The sequence below is a fragment of the Anthonomus grandis genome, chromosome 10 (genome assembly GCF_022605725.1).
Source record: "Anthonomus grandis grandis chromosome 10, icAntGran1.3, whole genome shotgun sequence".
Taxonomy (NCBI): domain Eukaryota; kingdom Metazoa; phylum Arthropoda; class Insecta; order Coleoptera; family Curculionidae; genus Anthonomus; species Anthonomus grandis.
In genome coordinates, this window is record NC_065555.1 from 1,442,467 (window position 1) to 1,461,509 (window position 19,043).

At 30.8% G+C, this 19,043-nt stretch overlaps 1 protein-coding gene across 1 annotated transcript in view; it reads left to right on the top strand.

Moving 5' to 3' along the window:
* LOC126741253 (paired mesoderm homeobox protein 2B-like) overlaps positions 1-10,998 on the top strand; it is a 125,727-nt gene extending 114,729 nt beyond the window's left edge. Inside the window, exon 4 of the mRNA XM_050447633.1 lies at positions 10,208-10,998. Within this exon, the coding sequence (XP_050303590.1) occupies positions 10,208-10,452 (245 nt within the window). The 3' untranslated portion in view covers positions 10,453-10,998. The remainder of the gene's footprint in view (positions 1-10,207) is intronic.
* The last annotated feature ends 8,045 nt before the right edge of the window (positions 10,999-19,043 follow it).

Below are 19,043 nucleotides of genomic sequence, written 5' to 3' on the forward strand. Positions count from 1 at the left end.
GTTATACTTAATAAACTAAAAAAAATTAGGTACACTTGCATAGAATCCATCTAGAAAAAACCTATACCATCACTCTTGTTGGTCACTTGGTATATTCCTAATGCTGTGTTGAAATTAAGACCTGATTTTAAGTAGCAAGAGTCCCTTAAAGAGAATAAATTACGAGAACAAAATTTGCGAATCATTCACATAGGGCGCAAAAAAATTATATTTAATATTTTTAAATATGCCAAAATATGGGCCCTAGCCTAGTCTATTTAATAATGGAAATTCGTTGCTATTGATAATTACATTGTCAAACTGTTGACAGGATGGAAGCGTGTGACCCTGTCTAAGATCGCTTGTATTAATCTTTCTTGCACTATTCCTTTTTTTTATACTCTTTTTATTAGATACAATGAGAATACAATGTCATACTACCCAATAGTATAATTTTTTAAATACCATGTAAGCAACCTGTTCTATTATGAATGAGTAACCTATATTGGAACTAAATGTGCCTTGCACAAAGCCAAAAAACGAAAAAAAAATTCGCAGTTGCCAAATTGTGTAGATTTTCTATATAAAATATAATTGTTATGCTAAAGACCAACGTAAATAATAAGAAATAACACACTAAAAAGTGTATCGTATATAACAGAAAAGACGGAAAACATTTAAATCTATCTGCCAAAATGATAGCGGTGTCATCAGATTATAATAGCAAACGGGTTTCATTATTTGTACTCAGGCCAATACACAGCGCTGAAAAATTCATATCCTATGCAGAGATTCGTAGTTTCAACACTTTGAAATTCTATTCGGACGATAATACAATACTAGGTATAAAAAATATATAGGTGCTGGATATCCCAATTTAACATAGCCTATCCCAACGCATCCCAATCCAACCCAAAAAATAAAAAAAAGGTTTAGTGCCTGGAATAACTTAAAGTAACTTGGAGGCAACAAAAAAATGTTAAAAATGCAACTGCCTGGAAGAAACAAAAAAAACTTTAACTCCCTGGACACAATAAACCGTACTGCTTTAAATATCCGCCAAAAAAAATAAAAATGGCTTTAATTGCCTGAAAAAAAAATAAAACTAAGAAAAATCTTTGATGATTTAAAAAAAATACTTTAAATGTACAAAAGAAACAAAAAATGTAGTACGTAGGCAATCGCAAATTCGGTCTGAAAAAAAAATTTGTAGGGGAAATTTAGAATTCAGAAAAATGTAAAATGACCTCAAATGCCTGGACGAAATGCAAAATTACTTCAATTGCCTGCGAAAAAAACCAAAAAGGTTCATCATCTGCCTAAAATAAGGATTTTTACTACATTACTGACTGAAAACAAATTAGTTTAATTGCCTGAAAAGTTTACTTTAACATGGAAAAATTAACAAAAGCTACTTTAAATGCAGGGAAGGAATAGAAATTTATACGTGTTGCCTAGGCAGACCCATATTCATTCATTGCCATAAAAGAAACGAGAACATTTTTTTTAAATTTAAAATAACTTCTTCTGAGATAAAATTAGTTTTATTTAAAGTCCTAAACCTGCGACACTTTCTCTCCATTTGCTTATTTATAATCTTTCAACATTTTGTAAGAATAATAATTTTGTTATTTGCATTATACCCTACACATAGTATAGCCGGCAGATGCTTCCTTATTTAGGCCTTCGAAGAATTGGAAGATTATTACTTTTAATAGCTGAAAACGAAAAAACTATAACAACCCAATAAAGCTGCTGAATTTGCGACGTGCCATATTTGTTATATCTGAATGTGATCTGTGATATAATCAGGAAAGTGGAGTGGTGAGGGGTCTGCTAAGGAGTTATTTTATGTTTCAAAGAAACTGAGATGCAACACTGCCGAAATTCAAGAAGACGAAGACGGTAATAAAAATAGCTTATCATTAGCTTCAATGGCTAAAATAATAGAATTTGAACAGAAAATGCCATAAAAAAAAACAAATTTAAGTCAAAGAGTTGCTATCTCACCACATCTGAAAATAGGACTTTGAACGTTGAAATTAATGGATGGTCTCATCCGGTTATTTCTTTCTCTTCAATGGTTTGTTTCAACGTAGTTCTTCAATACTTATAAGCATGCTTTAGTCAAACATTTAACTGGTACTATTGACGCCGATTCAAGAAATATTAGTTTAACTTTCTGGTATTATATTTTATGACCTAAGGAAATTCCTAACACAGAGTTTAAGCTAACGAAAAATTATATAGAGAAAGATTGCCTCGATGCATATGCTGTGACAAAAAAAGAATAAAAAGCAGCACCAGATTAACAATAATTTTAAATAATTTTTTTTTGTTTAAAATTGAAAATTATAGATCCAGCGTCAGTAACATTGGAAAAAACTGCTTAGTTCAGTTTTTTTTCTATTTAGCTCGGAAAAAAATGAAGCCATAATTCACACCATCACGGCCGGCAAACGAATTCCTGTTTTCTAAACACTTTACATTTATTTGGCATATGTTTTATAAACGCGACAATTACGAACGCATAACTCGTTTTCCGGGCCGATCGTTTCCTCGATATCCAGGCGCACTTCCAACAGTTTCCGATAATATCCCACAGTGTTAAACTGGACGCATCCATCATGCCCTACGAAGTTCCCCAGATGCCCTCCCGGCCCGAATTTATATCTATGGAATATGAAAATAATATTGTCGCCTTCGATTTTCACGTGAAAAAAATAAAACTTTATGATGTACGGACTTTCCGGAATAATTTACGATCTTGAACATCTGTTGTTTTTTTTTAAATATTTTTACGATCTATTTTTATTATGATAAATTTAGGTGAAACAGAGGCGATTCCTGAATCTTCCACATTTATTCTTTTGAATATATATTCAATGTTTCCCAATTATAAATGTGTAGAAATAATTAAAACAGTAAAACCCACTGAAATTATAGATTTGCACGTGGGTTAAATGAGTATTTATAATTACATAATTTAAACACACATTCCGTGGTACAATCTCGTTTAACGTCCCTTAAATAGGGTTAATTTATCCAGTGTATTGTGTAGTCATTTATAGTACCAAACAACCCAACGAAATTTTGATGAATATCCAAGAAATCACTCTCCTTACATATTAAATCGTCGTAAAATTGAAAAAAAAAAGAGTTTTCGCATTATTTCCAGCTTTTTTGAGACGTATGTACTTCGAGTTTGAGAATATACTAATGAGTAATATAGTAGGTACTTTAGTTTGGTAAGGGTCAAATATTTCTTTAATCTGTTTAAATATAATTACTCTGAATTTTTTTGATGCCATTTTCGATATGTATGTCCCACTTTAGTAAATTAACAAAATACGCTCCTAGATGTTTAATGTTTTGTGCTTCGTCGATAGTCACTTGGTGTTGTTTTATATGCAAGGTCTCTTTTTATAGAACAAATAAATAAATGATATATCGTTTTTTTTTTAATTTATAGTTAAAAAAAATTATAGACACATTAGATCAAATCTCTGTTACGCTCTTCAAGAATTTTCGTCATGCAGTGTAACGGTATCATTAGTAAATGACGTGATTTGACTTCAACAAAATCAGAAACGAAAATCAAATTTTTACAGTCGGCCAGATAAGTTCTGCACGCAACAATAATAATTTTGTTAGTCATAGTAATTCGTAATAATTTTGTTACACTTTATCATTTTTATTTATACACCAAATTTGAAGATGTGACAAAATTATTACTTATTTCGATGTTTTTTTTTTTGGCGGTGGCCTACACCTCTTCAACCCTTGAAAAAAACGTGTATCTCTGAGATGTATCGTGTATTTTATTATCCTTCTTTGATAACCTTTAATTACTGGGATTTTTTGATTAATTATTCATTTACAGACACTTATCTTTTATGCTGCAAAAAAAATTAAATCTACACCTCTTTTCTTTAATTATGTACCTAATTATATTTATTTTCCAATCTGATTCTGTTGTTAACTTCCATGACGTCAAAGCACTTCATTTGCTAATGATACCGTCATACTGTACGACCAAAGTTGTTGAAGAGCGTAACAGAGTTTTGATGAAATGTGTCTATAATTTTTTTTAACTATAAATTTTGAAAAAACGAAATATCTGGCATTTAGATGTTAAATGCGAAAAAAAATATATTGTGTGCAGAACTTATCTGGCCGACTGTAAAAACTTGATTGTCGTTTCTGATCCTGTTGCTAACTTCCATGACGTGTGATTTACCTTGCAATAGTCCGTTAATATAAATAGAAAACAGTATTGGCCCAAATTAGGCTTCTTCATCTATGTGTACTTAGTGAGGTATGATTTTAAAATTTCTAGGGTCAAAAACATGCGCTAGGACCAGAAATATGCATATAATTTATTTGTTTTTATCTTAACTGGAAAGAAGTTTATTGATAAGGTATACAATACTACAACTCGTATTCTGTTGAAATTTCTTTTGTATTTTTTCGAGAAAGCAAATATTTGTGCTTTTAATAATTTCGAATTACTCTCGATACGTACTAGTATATCCCACTTTAGTAAATTATCAATATGCAATCCTAGATATTTAATTTTTTTTTGCTTTTTCGATAGTCACTTACTTGGTATTGATTTATATGCAAGGTCTGTTTTTATAGAACAAATAAATAAATGACAGATATTTCGTTTTTTCAAAATTTATAGTTAAAAAAAATTATAGACACATTTCATCAAACCTCTGTTACGCTCTTTAAGAATATTCGTCATATAGTATAACGGTACCATTAGCAAATGACGTGATTTGACGTCATGGAAGTTAGCAACAGAACCAGAAACGAAAATCAAATTTTTACAGTCGACCAGATAAGTTCTGCACGCAATATATTTTTTTCCATATTTAAGGATTAAATCTGATTTTAACATTAAAAAAAAAAAATATAATTACTTGTAAAGAAAAGGGGTGTAGATTTAATTTTTTTTGCAGCATAATAAAATAATAAATAATCAAAAAAATGACAGTAATTGTTAAAAAATTTGTTACACCTTCAAACTCGGTGTACAAATAAAAGATAATAAAATACACGATATATCTTAGAGACAGACGAAGGGGTGTAAACCACCCCCAAATAACTTAAAAAATCGTAGTGATTATTAATAATTTCGTTACACTTTATCATTTTTATTTATTAATTTCTTTATTTATACACCAAGTTTGAAGGCGTAGCATAATTATTGCGTGCAGAACTTATCTGGCCGACTGTAAAAATTTAATTTTTAATTTCTAATTCTGTTACTCTGAGGTATATCGTGTATTTTATTATCCCTTATTTATATACCAAGTTTGAAGGTGCAACAACATTTTAAACAGTTACTGTGTAATTTTTTTTTTGACTATTTATTAGTTTACAAACATTTTTGTGCTGCAAAAAAATTAAATCTACACCCCTTTAATCAGATTTAATCCTTAAATATGGAAAAAATATATTGCGTGCAAAACTTATCTGGCCGACTGTAAAAATGTGATTGTCGTTTCTGATCCTGTTGCTAACTTCCATGACGTGTGATTTACCTTGCAACAATAGTCCGGTATATAAATAGAAAACAGTATTGGCCCAAATTAGGCTTCTTCATCTATGTGTACTTAGTGAGGTATGATTTTAAAATTTCTAGGGTCAAAAACATGCGCTAGGACCAAAAATATGCATATAATTTATTTGTTTTTATCTTAACTGGAAAGAAGTTTATTGATAAGGTATACAATAGCGTATTCTGTTGAAATTTTTGACTTAAATCCACATTTCTTTTGTATTTTTTCGAGAAAGCAAATGTTTGTGCTTTTAATAATTTCGAATTACTCTCGATACATACTAGTATATCCCACTTTAGTAACTTATGAATATACACTCCTAGATATTTAATTTTTTTTTGCTTTTTCGATAGTCACTTGGTATTGATTTATATGCAAGGTCTGTTTTTATAGAACAAATAAATAAATGACAGATATTTCGTTTTTTCAAAATTTATAGTTAAAAAAAATTATAGACACATTTCATCAAACCTCTGTTACGCTCTTTAAGAATATTCGTCATATAGTATAACGGTACCATTAGCAAATGACGTGATTTGACGTCATGGAAGTTAGCAACAGAACCAGAAACGAAAATCAAATTTTTACAATCGACCAGATAAGTTCTGCACGCAATATATTTTTTTCCATATTTAAGGATTAAATCTGATTTTAACACTTTTAAAAAAAAATATAATTACATGGGGGTGTAGATTTAATTTTTTTTGCAGCATAATAAAACAATAAATAATCAAAAAAATCACAGTAATTGTTAAAAAATTTGTTACACCTTCAAACTCGTTGTACAAATAAAAGATAATAAAATACACGATATATCTTAGAGATAGACGAAGGGGTGTAAACCACCCCTAAATAACTTAAAAAATCGTAGTGATTATTAATAATTTCGTTACACTTTATCATTTTTATTTATTAATTTCTTTATTTATACACCAAGTTTGAAGGCGTAGCATAATTATTGCGTGCAGAACTTATCTGGCCGACTGTAAAAATTTAATTTTTAATTTCTAATTCTGTTACTCTGAGGTATATCGTGTATTTTATTATCCCTTATTTATATACCAAGTTTGAAGGTGCAACATGTGTAATTTTTTTTTTTGACTATTTATTAGTTTACAAACATTTTTGTGCTGCAAAAAAATTAAATCTACATCCCTTTAATCAGATGGAAAAAATATATTGCGTACAAAACTTATCTGGCCGACTGTAAAAATGTGATTTACGTTTCTGATCCTGTTGCTAACTTCCATGACGTGTGATTTACCTTGCAATAGTCCGGTATATAAATAGAAAACAGTATTGGTCCAAATTAGGCATATAATTTATTTTTTTTTGTCTGAACCAGAATGAATTTTATTAGTGTATACCTTCAATAGTGTATTTTGTTGACATTTTTGACTTACATTCATATTTCTTTTGTATTTTTCTGAGAAAGCATTAATAATTTCTTAATTAAATTAAAGTTAGTTGTATCTAAGACAATAGGTCTATAATTGGACACTGGATAAGTGCTTTATCTCCGTATTTATAGAGTGGCTTAATAAGTCCTAATTTGAGAGCTTGGGAATACTTTCCTTTAATTAAAAAGGTGTATTAAAGGCTTTTTAGTGTAGGGAGTAATAAGTTATATGTGATGTATTGTTGTATCAGGAGCTTTATTAGGTTTAAGCTACTTTATTATCAGTTTTATTATTCCGAGGAGAATTCAAATATTTGCATTCAGAAACTCGTACTCACTCAAATTCAGGAGAAAAATCTTCAGCTTTTACAGGTGTCCAAGCACGTAATCCTAATAGACTTTATTATATTGATCCTTAAACTAAGAATAGCTTGTATAGGCCCTAAGCGTTGCTAAAAATCCAAAATTAATTTGGATAAACTTGCGCCTTGAGACGTAGAAACACGGAACACAAATATAAAGAAATGCGGGTTGCGTTGTTAACGGGAAGGAATTTTGGCCGTCTACTAAAGGTGCAACAATTCGAACTAATTTTGACATTTGTAGCGTGGTCAAATCCGGCGCCAAATTTAAATTCGACTGAGCGCGGGCAATTCGAATTTTAATACGGGCCCAACTTGAGAAAAGTATTAAATATCACAAACTACGGGTACTCAGATTGTTCTTTCCAACACATTTTCTTTTTATATTTTTTAAGTTGCAAAAAATAAATTTCTCTTATTCAAATCTATTTTAATCAAGCAGAATACCGACTAACTATGCAATTTGAAGTACTTTAAAGGAATTTAAGAACTTTTGTGCCATTATACAATTTTACACTTTTTCTACTTCAAAAAATGCCCTCGGATAATATTGACACATACATATGTCATATGCAAAACTTTAGTCATAATGTTTACTTAAATTCCAGGTATAAAAATAAAACACTGTATTATTTTATGTAAACAAAAGTATATTATTAAATCATCTGGATAAAAAAATACGAGATTTCAATATTTATTCTAATACAATATACAAAAAAAAAGTTTGAATACAGTAAACTTGTCTAAAGTTCTGAATAAAACAAAGAGTATGAAAAACGCAAATTTGTCAAAAAAAAAATTAACATATTCTAATGCACAGAATAACAAAATATAAATCCTAAAAACAATATGTAGTATTTATTTATATAACTGACATAAGGTCTGCATAAAAGAAATATATACTCTCAAAATCAACAATAATTAAAAAAATAAATGCAATGTCCTATGAAGGACATTGCATTTATTTGTATTATGAAGGGCATTGCAGTTGTACTAATTAGTACATGAAATAAGAAAAGGTGGAATAGTAGTAAAAGACATAAGTTCCTATATAGATAGGAATATGTAGTGTTGGTTTTACAACGTTATATTTTATAGTAATATATTGCCTATTACCAATTAACAACAAAGTGATATAGAGTTGGCTTGTTGTCAGTGTACTCTATAGTTAACTTTTCTCTTTTATACTGGCTATATAAGTGTGACCTTGATCACACATAGTTGCATCCTAATTGACTGCAAGTCTCTATCTCTAATCGTGAACATTCTGCTCAAATCATTAATACAAGAGCACAATTACTTGCTTGAATGGAGTTTTTACTCAGAGAACCTAAGTCCTTTAAACCCTGGAATTTCCTAAAAAAGTCCAGAACTTAAATATATTTCGTCAAACATCAAGGCACAACAATGATCTAGTTTACTCAAAGACTCGTGTAATTTTAGGTGTTCTAAAAAGGGTTCTTGTAATTGGAAAAAGTGCCTTATTTAATTATAAAGCCATGAACTGCATTTAAGAATTGATAGGGCAAAGACTTCGTTTTTCACTGATCACCTACAACCACAAGGTCGACGATTTGCGTTTAGCAATTGAGAGTTAATGAGTGTTTTAATTACTTTCAAAGTTTTTTAATAAAAAATTTGAATCTCAATAATCCGTGCGAATTTATTATTTGTTTTAATAGGGCCAGGCACAGATGATTTTTTTTTCCTGCAAACAAACCTAGATACGAGTAAGACTCAAGAGGCAAGAAAGTTACATTATCGACCGCTTAATCTAAAAAAAAAATTAAATTGTCAAAAAAGCGGTGGCGTACCATAATTTTACTTATAAGTATCAAGTGATGAAACCCCACTGGAATTAATAAATTTATTTTTGATTTCCACCAAAGGAGGGCCTTTATGACGACAAATAGGCCTAGCAAATTTTAATCAAATCGGCTCAAAAGATTTTTAATAATTGATAAAAACACGAATTTATTAAAGAACTTTTACGCTCTGTATCTAGAAAACGAAGTTAATATATGAAAAAAAAGTTCCTATTTTTGGCTGGTAAATACGCCCTTGAAATCTTTGCACTCAATTTTGAATCACCCTATATAATAACAATCCATGCTTTCTTCAACATGAGGTGTATAGAAAACGTTTATTTTTATGACAGTTAATAACATATATTAGACAAGGGATATTTACAAGGTAGTTTTGTCCTACTTTTGAGTTTATAGGAATAAAACAAGCTCATGTTTTTTCCATTCATTCAGCCTGTAATATTTATTAGCAATTATTCTATTTTATTCCAGTAAGGAAATATAGCAAGGTTAGGTTTAGGTTACCATAAGTACATTCTCCTTAAAATAGTTTAGTAACCATTATAATAAATGGAGTAATAACATTCCCAGGATATTGAGTACGATGATACCAGTTTATTTTATTGCTGTCAAAGAGTATAATCAAATCAAACCGAATGCAAGAATAGAATGATTATTAATAAAAAGTCATTAAACCAAGTAACATAGGACTTTTATTTTACAAGCTTATGTTGTCTCCACCAGAAAACTTACCCTACTCCAAACTCTATGCGTAACTCTACGGTAAATAAAATTCCATTGATTTTAGAAAATTTTTCTTGAACCACGCACACCTTTCCAAAACTAAAAATGAAAAAAGTCAATGTCAAAAGTAACATTGACATCAAGAGTGTCACTACTGTCAAGTCACCCTCAAGATGGCCACCATCTGAAATTGCGCTTTGACGAATTAAGTTTCATGGGAATCACGTAGAAATTCAGGTCTAGATAACCTTTGACCCTTAAAACCCTCCAGGCTCCCAGTAAGACCTAAGGAGGTCCCCAATAATCCCAGCCAAAGACCGTTAAACAAACATTTTGAATATTTTCCAGGTAAACTGTCAGACGACTCGATTTCCAACAACAACAAGTGGCCGTCCATGAGCCCACAATCGTGCAACACCGCCCTGCTGGTGCACCAGGCGAACAAAGTTTTGTCCTCGCCGCCGAGCCATCTTCAGTCGCATGCCGCGGCCGCGCTGACGTCACCGTTCACGTCGCTATTGGGGTCCGGTAGCGCGGCCTCCTATTTGCTCGGCGACCATCTTAAACCCACCACCGTCAATCATTTGTTTTAATAATTGTGACATGCGTATCCTACCGACTGCGCCGATTTGTCTGATGACTATCGTCGCCTTAGGGCATATTTTTTATATGATTGTACGATTGTTTTGTATTGTGTATTATAATTAAAAAAAAGTTTGTCCGTCTGTAAAATCCTGAATTTATCATCTTAGTTATACGATTTGTATACGGATATAGAGAAAACAGTATTTAGGGTAGTGTTGTATATAATGCTGTATATTGTTTAGGGTGTGTATAGACTTTATTGTAGTTTAGCTGGTAAAATTGTGAATCGTTTAATTTTCAATTTTGTAAATAATTACTATCCGTAATGTGTAAATAGTTTTGTACATGGGTCGTCCAGTATATGATATACCTAGTTGAACTAAAAATTAGCAATATTTTCGGACAATTTCTACATTTAAGTACGTTATCTGGAAACAATGTGTATGTACATAAACAATTGCCAAAAAATTACTGAATTACGACTTTATATTATTTTAAGTACTATTCTCTAGTCAATTTATGTAATATATAAATAAAGAAAATTGTTTAATTTATTTAAAGTCGTTTAATTAGGCTTCCCAAGTATATCCTAAAAAAAATAATCTCAGCAGAGATTTTTTAAGGTTTCCAGGCCTAGAACTAGTAAGGAGCAATCATAAATCACAGATGTGATATGTCAATTTAAAGAATACATGCTGCCCTCTATTAGTTGCTTTCATAGCCCTAAAGCCTTATTGATTATTGCATTTAAGCAACTAAAACACGAGAGTTCTGTTAAATCGATATAAGGAATTTTATATTTTCTGACTTTTTTTATAGATGGCGTAATAAGGATTGCAATAAAATGATTTTTTGAGTAATGGCTTCGAATAAAATATTTATCTCATCAATGATTTTTAGCATAAAAAAATATTGACACTTCTTCATCATTTTATGCATGAAGGATTACACCTGCAGTGATTTTCACATGCAACTATTAAAGAAAATTCACACAATAAATCACAATTGGGATTTAAGGAAGTATGGGTTATGAAATATGAAGTCAGCAGTGATTTTTAATAATTTATTTCTTTCTCAGTGTCAAAATTAATAAATATTTATCTTAGCGGTTATTTGTAATGAATCCCAGGATATTCTAGTAATGTTGGTTAAAAAATATGCTTTTGAAGTATTGGCTCAGAATTCAAAATCAATATTTATCACAACAGCGATTCTTTTATTTATTCTTTTAATTTAAAAGAATTCTCAATAGTGAATATTAATCGCTTAAGACTTCTATGAACTAAATATCTCTCCTGATTTAAAATGATGAAATATTTATCTCAACAGTGATTTTTAAAGATTCTGAAGACATTAGTCTCAGCAGTGATTTATATAGGGTGATTTCATAACCAGTAAAACAAAATAATTTTTCTTGTAGGTACTTTATTGTTTTCAGCAAAATATTCATTATAGCACAGGTTTTTAATAGACAGATTTTTCCAGTAATTTTAGTTAAAGAGAATTATTTTTTTGTATTTATCACAGATAATAAAAATCGAGTCTTGGTGATTAAAAATTATGAAATATATCTCTAAACAGTTATTTTTAAAAATGCCTAATATATCAAAACAAAGCTGTCTATCAGACAGTGTGTAGATATCACAGCAGTGATTTTTGAAAATTTTCAAGACATTCCAGTAATTTTGGTCCAACAAAATTATTTTTTGTGTATTGGCTTGGAAATTATTATCAATGTTTAGCACAACAGTCGTTTTTGACGATTCCTGAGATATTCCCGTATATTTAGTAAAAGAAAATGATTTTTCGAATATCGGCTTAGAAATTAAAATCAATATTTATCACAACAATAAATTTCCTGGAATATTCCGGTAATACAGGGTACCTCAAGTAGAAACAAGTAATTTTTTTAAATTGAACACCTCGTATATTTTTTCAATTCTACGATAAATTTTGAATACTTTATATGTCAGTGGTTTGTTAAATTTGACGTAATAAACTAATAAAACATACGACTTTTACTAATTTAATAATTTATTTAGTGATTTGTTACTACATATACAATGGAATTAAAAAAAAAGAAACTGATAATCCTAACTAACTTATTTAAAAAAGCACAAACCTAATTACACACATACAAAATTTAGAAATTATAATAACCAAAAAAAAGTATTAACAAACAGCATAAACAAAGTACATACACTGACTAGGCAAAAGTGACTTTCAGCATGTTGACCACAGAACTTATAATAACCTAAGACTTTTTCTTGTGGAATTCTTTGCCTTAAATCATCAATATTATCCGGTCTATTCACGTAAACTTTGGACTTCGAATAGCCCCATAAGAAGAAATCTAATGCGGTTATATCCGGTGATCTTGGTGGCCTGTGGCTATTATTTTCGAACTGTACTGTTCGAAAATAATAACATCTAGTTACTTTATAAGAAATCACTTAAAAAAATTGTTTGACATGCACTGGTTTGCACTTCGATGATTGCCAAGAATGAAGAAACCACTGATAAAAAATAGTAAATTCCAGTTATCATCAAAAGTTTATTCGAGTTGTAGAATTTTAGAAAAAAGGTGTTTTATGTAATAACAATTGTTTTTGTCCAAATTTAGTATTATTTTTTTTAAATGTTGTAATAGGTGTTTAGTTAAATTACTCAAGGAATATGCATATATATTTTCAAAAATATATTTTAAAGAACTTTTTTAGTATGAAATATTGACAATTTTCCAAAAAAAAATTATTTTCTCGAAATTTTGATAATCTGAAAGAGGCATCCCCCAAACCAAGTGAGAAAGAATTTGTGTACCAATTGCCAAATCTCTCTCAAGTCTGGTTTTTGGTATATGACCTTTTTATAAAAATTCAATTTATTCATTGTTTGGTTATTTTTTTGAAAAACGCTGAAATAGGTGTCCAACTAAATTAACTGAAGAATCTGTAAACCAATTTTCAAACATCTATCTGATCTGATTTTTGATTTATGATCTTTGCTTGACCCATGAGTATAAATCATCTAGTCCCTGTCGCACTTATTGTATGTCTTATTTTGCTTCTTCTTCTTCTTCTTCTTTTCTTTTATTAAAGACGTCAAGATTGAGCCAAGCGTTTGTCCATTAAAATTGCCTAAAACATACTTACCATCTTTTTTTTTTTTTTTTTATTTTTTAGAGAGGTTAAAAAAATCTGCAAACAGACACCCCAGGCCGGCCTGGGATAGTGTGGGGTTGGGGCTTTTTCCAGCCCCGACCCACTAAAAACCATTCCTCTAAGTCAAAAATTCAGGGTGAAAGCACACTGGTTACATGATTTGTCAATTTTTCAAGGGAAAATGCACACTTATACATGATTTGTCAATTTTATTCAGGGAGGCACACTGATACATGCTTGGTCAATTTTTCAAGGGAAAATGCACACTTATACATGATTTGTCAATATTTTCAAGGGAAAATGCACACTTATACATGATTTGTCAATTTTATTCAGGGTAGCACACTGATACATGCTTGGTCAATATTTTCAAGGGAAAATGCACACTTATACATGCTTGGTCAATATTTTCAAGAGAAAATGCACACTTATACATAATTGGTCAATTTTATTTAGGGTAGCACACTGATACATGCTTTGTCAATATTTTCAAGGGAAAATGCACACTTATACATGATTTGTCAATTTTATTCAGGGTAGCACACTGATACATGTCGGTCAATTTTTCAAGGGAAAATGCACACTTATACATGCTTTGTCAATTTTATTCAGAGTAGCACACTGATACATGCTTGGTCAATTTTTCAAGGGAAAATGCACACTGATACATGATTTGTCAATTTTATTCAGGGAGGCACACTGATACATGCTTGGTCAATATTTTCAAGGGAAAATGCACACTTATACATGATTTGTCAATTTTATTTAGGGTAGCACACTGATACATGCTTGGTCAATTTTTCAAGGGAAAATGCACACTTATACATAATTTGTCAATTTTATTCAGGGAGGCACACTGATACATGCTTGGTCAATTTTTCAAGGGAAAATGCACACTTATACATAATTTGTCAATTTTATTCAGGGAGGCACACTGATACATGCTTGGTCAATTTTTCAAGGGAAAATGCACACTTATACATAATTTGTCAATTTTATTCAGGGAGGCACACTGATACATGCTTGGTCAATTTTTCAAGGGAAAATGCACACTTATACATAATTTGTCAATTTTATTCAGGGAGGCACACTGATACATGCTTGGTCAATATTTTCAAGGGAAAATGCACACTTATACATGATTTGTCAATTTTATTCAGGGTAGCACACTGATACATGTTTGGTCAATTTTTCAAGGGAAAATGCACACTTATACATGATTTGTCAATTTTATTCAGGGTAGCACACTGATACATGCTTTGTCAATATTTTCAAGGGAAAATGGACACTTATACATGATTTGTCAATTTTTTTCAGGGAAGCACACTGATACATGCTTGGTCAATTTTTCAAGGGAAAATGCACACTTATACATGATTTGTCAATTTTATTCAGGGTAGCACACTGATACATGCTTTGTCAATATTTTCAAGGGAAAATGCACACTTATACATGATTTGTCAATTTTATTCAGGGAGGCACACTGATACATGCTTGGTCAATTTTTCAAGGGAAAATGCACACTTATACATGATTTGTCAATATTTTCAAGGGAAAATGCACACTTATACATGATTTGTCAATTTTATTTAGGGTAGCACACTGATACATGCTTGGTCAATATTTTCAAGGGAAAATGCACACTTATACATGCTTGGTCAATATTTTCAAGAGAAAATGCACACTTATACATAATTGGTCAATTTTATTTAGGGTAGCACACTGATACATGCTTTGTCAATATTTTCAAGGGAAAATGCACACTTATACATGATTTGTCAATTTTATTCAGGGTAGCACACTGATACATGTCGGTCAATTTTTCAAGGGAAAATGCACACTTATACATGCTTTGTCAATTTTATTCAGAGTAGCACACTGATACATGCTTGGTCAATTTTTCAAGGGAAAATGCACACTGATACATGATTTGTCAATTTTATTCAGGGAGGCACACTGATACATGCTTGGTCAATATTTTCAAGGGAAAATGCACACTTATACATGATTTGTCAATTTTATTTAGGGTAGCACACTGATACATGCTTGGTCAATTTTTCAAGGGAAAATGCACACTTATACATGCTTTGTCAATTTTATTCAGAGTAGCACACTGATACATGCTTGGTCAATTTTTCAAGGGAAAATGCACACTGATACATGATTTGTCAATTTTATTCAGGGAGGCACACTGATACATGCTTGGTCAATATTTTCAAGGGAAAATGCACACTTATACATGATTTGTCAATTTTATTTAGGGTAGCACACTGATACATGCTTGGTCAATTTTTCAAGGGAAAATGCACACTTATACATAATTTGTCAATTTTATTCAGGGAGGCACACTGATACATGCTTGGTCAATTTTTCAAGGAAAAATGCACACTTATACATAATTTGTCAATTTTATTCAGGGAGGCACACTGATACATGCTTGGTCAATATTTTCAAGGGAAAATGCACACTTATACATGATTTGTCAATTTTATTCAGGGTAGCACACTGATACATGTTTGGTCAATTTTTCAAGGGAAAATGCACACTTATACATGATTTGTCAATTTTATTCAGGGTAGCACACTGATACATGCTTTGTCAATATTTTCAAGGGAAAATGCACACTTATACATGATTTGTCAATTTTTTTCAGGGAAGCACACTGATACATGCTTGGTCAATTTTTCAAGGGAAAATGCACACTTATACATGATTTGTCAATTTTATTCAGGGTAGCACACTGATACATGCTTGGTCAATTTTTCAAGGGAAAATGCACACTTATACATGATTTGTCAATTTTATTCAGGGTAGCACACTGATACATGCTTTGTCAATATTTTCAAGGGAAAATGCACACTTATACATGATTTGTCAATTTTATTCAGGGTAGCACACTGATACATGCTTTGTCAATATTTTCAAGGGAAAATGGACACTTATACATGATTTGTCAATTTTTTTCAGGGAAGCACACTGATACATGCTTGGTCAATTTTTCAAGGGAAAATGCACACTTATACATGATTTGTCAATTTTATTCAGGGTAGCACACTGATACATGCTTTGTCAATATTTTCAAGGGAAAATGCACACTTATACATGATTTGTCAATTTTATTCAGGGTAGCACACTGATACATGCTTTGTCAATATTTTCAAGGGAAAATGGACACTTATACATGATTTGTCAATTTTTTTCAGGGAAGCACACTGATACATGCTTGGTCAATTTTTCAAGGGAAAATGCACACTTATACATGATTTGTCAATTTTATTCAGGGTAGCACACTGATACATGCTTGGTCAATTTTTCAAGGGAAAATGCACACTTATACATGATTTGTCAATTTTATTCAGGGTAGCACACTGATACATGCTTTGTCAATATTTTCAAGGGAAAATGCACACTTATACATGATTTGTCAATTTTATTCAGGGTAGCACACTGATACATGCTTTGTCAATATTTTCAAGGGAAAATGGACACTTATACATGATTTGTCAATTTTTTTCAGGGAAGCACACTGATACATGCTTGGTCAATTTTTCAAGGGAAAATGCACACTTATACATGATTTGTCAATTTTATTCAGGGTAGCACACTGATACATGCTTGGTCAATTTTTCAAGGGAAAATGCACACTTATACATGATTTGTCAATTTTATTCAGGGTAGCACACTGATACATGCTTGGTCAATTTTTCAAGGGAAAATGCACACTTATACATGATCTGTCAATTTTATTCAGGGTAGCACACTGATACATGCTTGGTCAATTTTTCAAGGGAAAATGCACACTTATACATGATTTGTCAATTTTATTCAGGGTAGCACACTGATACATGCTTGGTCAATTTTTCAAGGGAAAATGCACACTTATACATGATCTGTCAATTTTATTCAGGGTAGCACACTGATACATGCTTGGTCAATATTTTCAAGGGAAAATGCACACTTACACATGCTTTGTCAACTTTATTCAGGGAAGCACACTGATACATGATTTGTCAATTTTTCAAGGAGCTTAAGTGTTAGTTAGTTAAGTCGAGTTAGGTCACGTCAAGTTATAATTCATTTTAATAAGATAAATAAACTGAAAAATTACTTCTTAAAAAATCTAACAATGGCGCTTTCACATTATGAAAATTAACATACGAAACGAAACTGATACATCACAAATGCCTTCGCTGCTTATCTACGATTGGATATTAATTTACTTAGATCCCGTTAAATTTAGGTTATAAAGATCCCTGTTTCAACTATAATATTAAGAGTAAAGAATTTTAATAAGGAAATTTAACGCATAAATTTCCTATAGAAAGCCCCTCAAGATTTTAATAAATTCTAAATTCCTTCTTTATTAAATAAGTTTGAAGTACAGATTTAACGAATAAATCTGCCAATACATATTTTCTTGTGTATTAGAACTTCCCATAATAATGTTTGACTATCATGATCTTGTTTAAAGTGCAGATTTAGCGAATAAATCTGCTGAGTAATTAGAGAGACAAATTTTAATAAAGAGGAAATTTAACGCATAAATTTCCTATAGAAAACCCCCTTAGATTTTAATAAATTCTAAAATTCCTTTTTTATTAAATAAGTTTGAGGTATACAGATTTAACGAATAAATCTGCCAATACATATTTTGCTCAAATAATGTTTGACTTTCGTGATCTTGTTAAAAGTACATATTTAGCTAATCAGAGAACGACATTTTAATAAAACGGAAATTTAACGAATAAATTTCCCATGACCCTTGAAAAGTAACCCCATTGAAACATAACCCCATGAGAGAAAAAAAGGATGAAAGCACCAGGTCGAGGTTTTTGGCAGCAAGCCCCTTGTTACAGAGCAATTACAACGTACCGGAGTACCTAAACGAGGGCTCAACACCCCTTAAGTCTTTTTAGTTACACCAAGTCCAAGATGTACACCCCGGATTTGAATAAAATTGCCACGAGTACCGTGGATATTTACCAAATACAAACGGAATATTCATCAGACATGGTGAACGTATGGGGTTATGCTTCTGGTTTGTTTAAGTGCGAATTTAACAGAATAAATTCACGAAAAAGTTTAAAGAGTGCGAGAGTTTTTATTTGTATGTTAACCCCCTTATTAATTTTATTAAAAGGTGAATTTAGCGAATAAATTCACAAAAAAGTTTTGAGAAAAAATATTAAAATTTTTGACTATTTTAAAAGGTTGAAATTTAGCGAATAAATTTCCTTAAATTTTTAAAAATATTAGAATTTATTAAAATCCGTATTTGTATTATAACCCCTTAGTGATTTCATGCAGATGTGAATTTAGCGAATAAATTCAACGGATTATTTTGAAAAGAGAATATAAGAATTTTTTATGTTAACCCCTTTATTAATTTTATTAAGATGTGAATTTAGCGAATAAATTCACAAGAAAGTTTTGAGCAA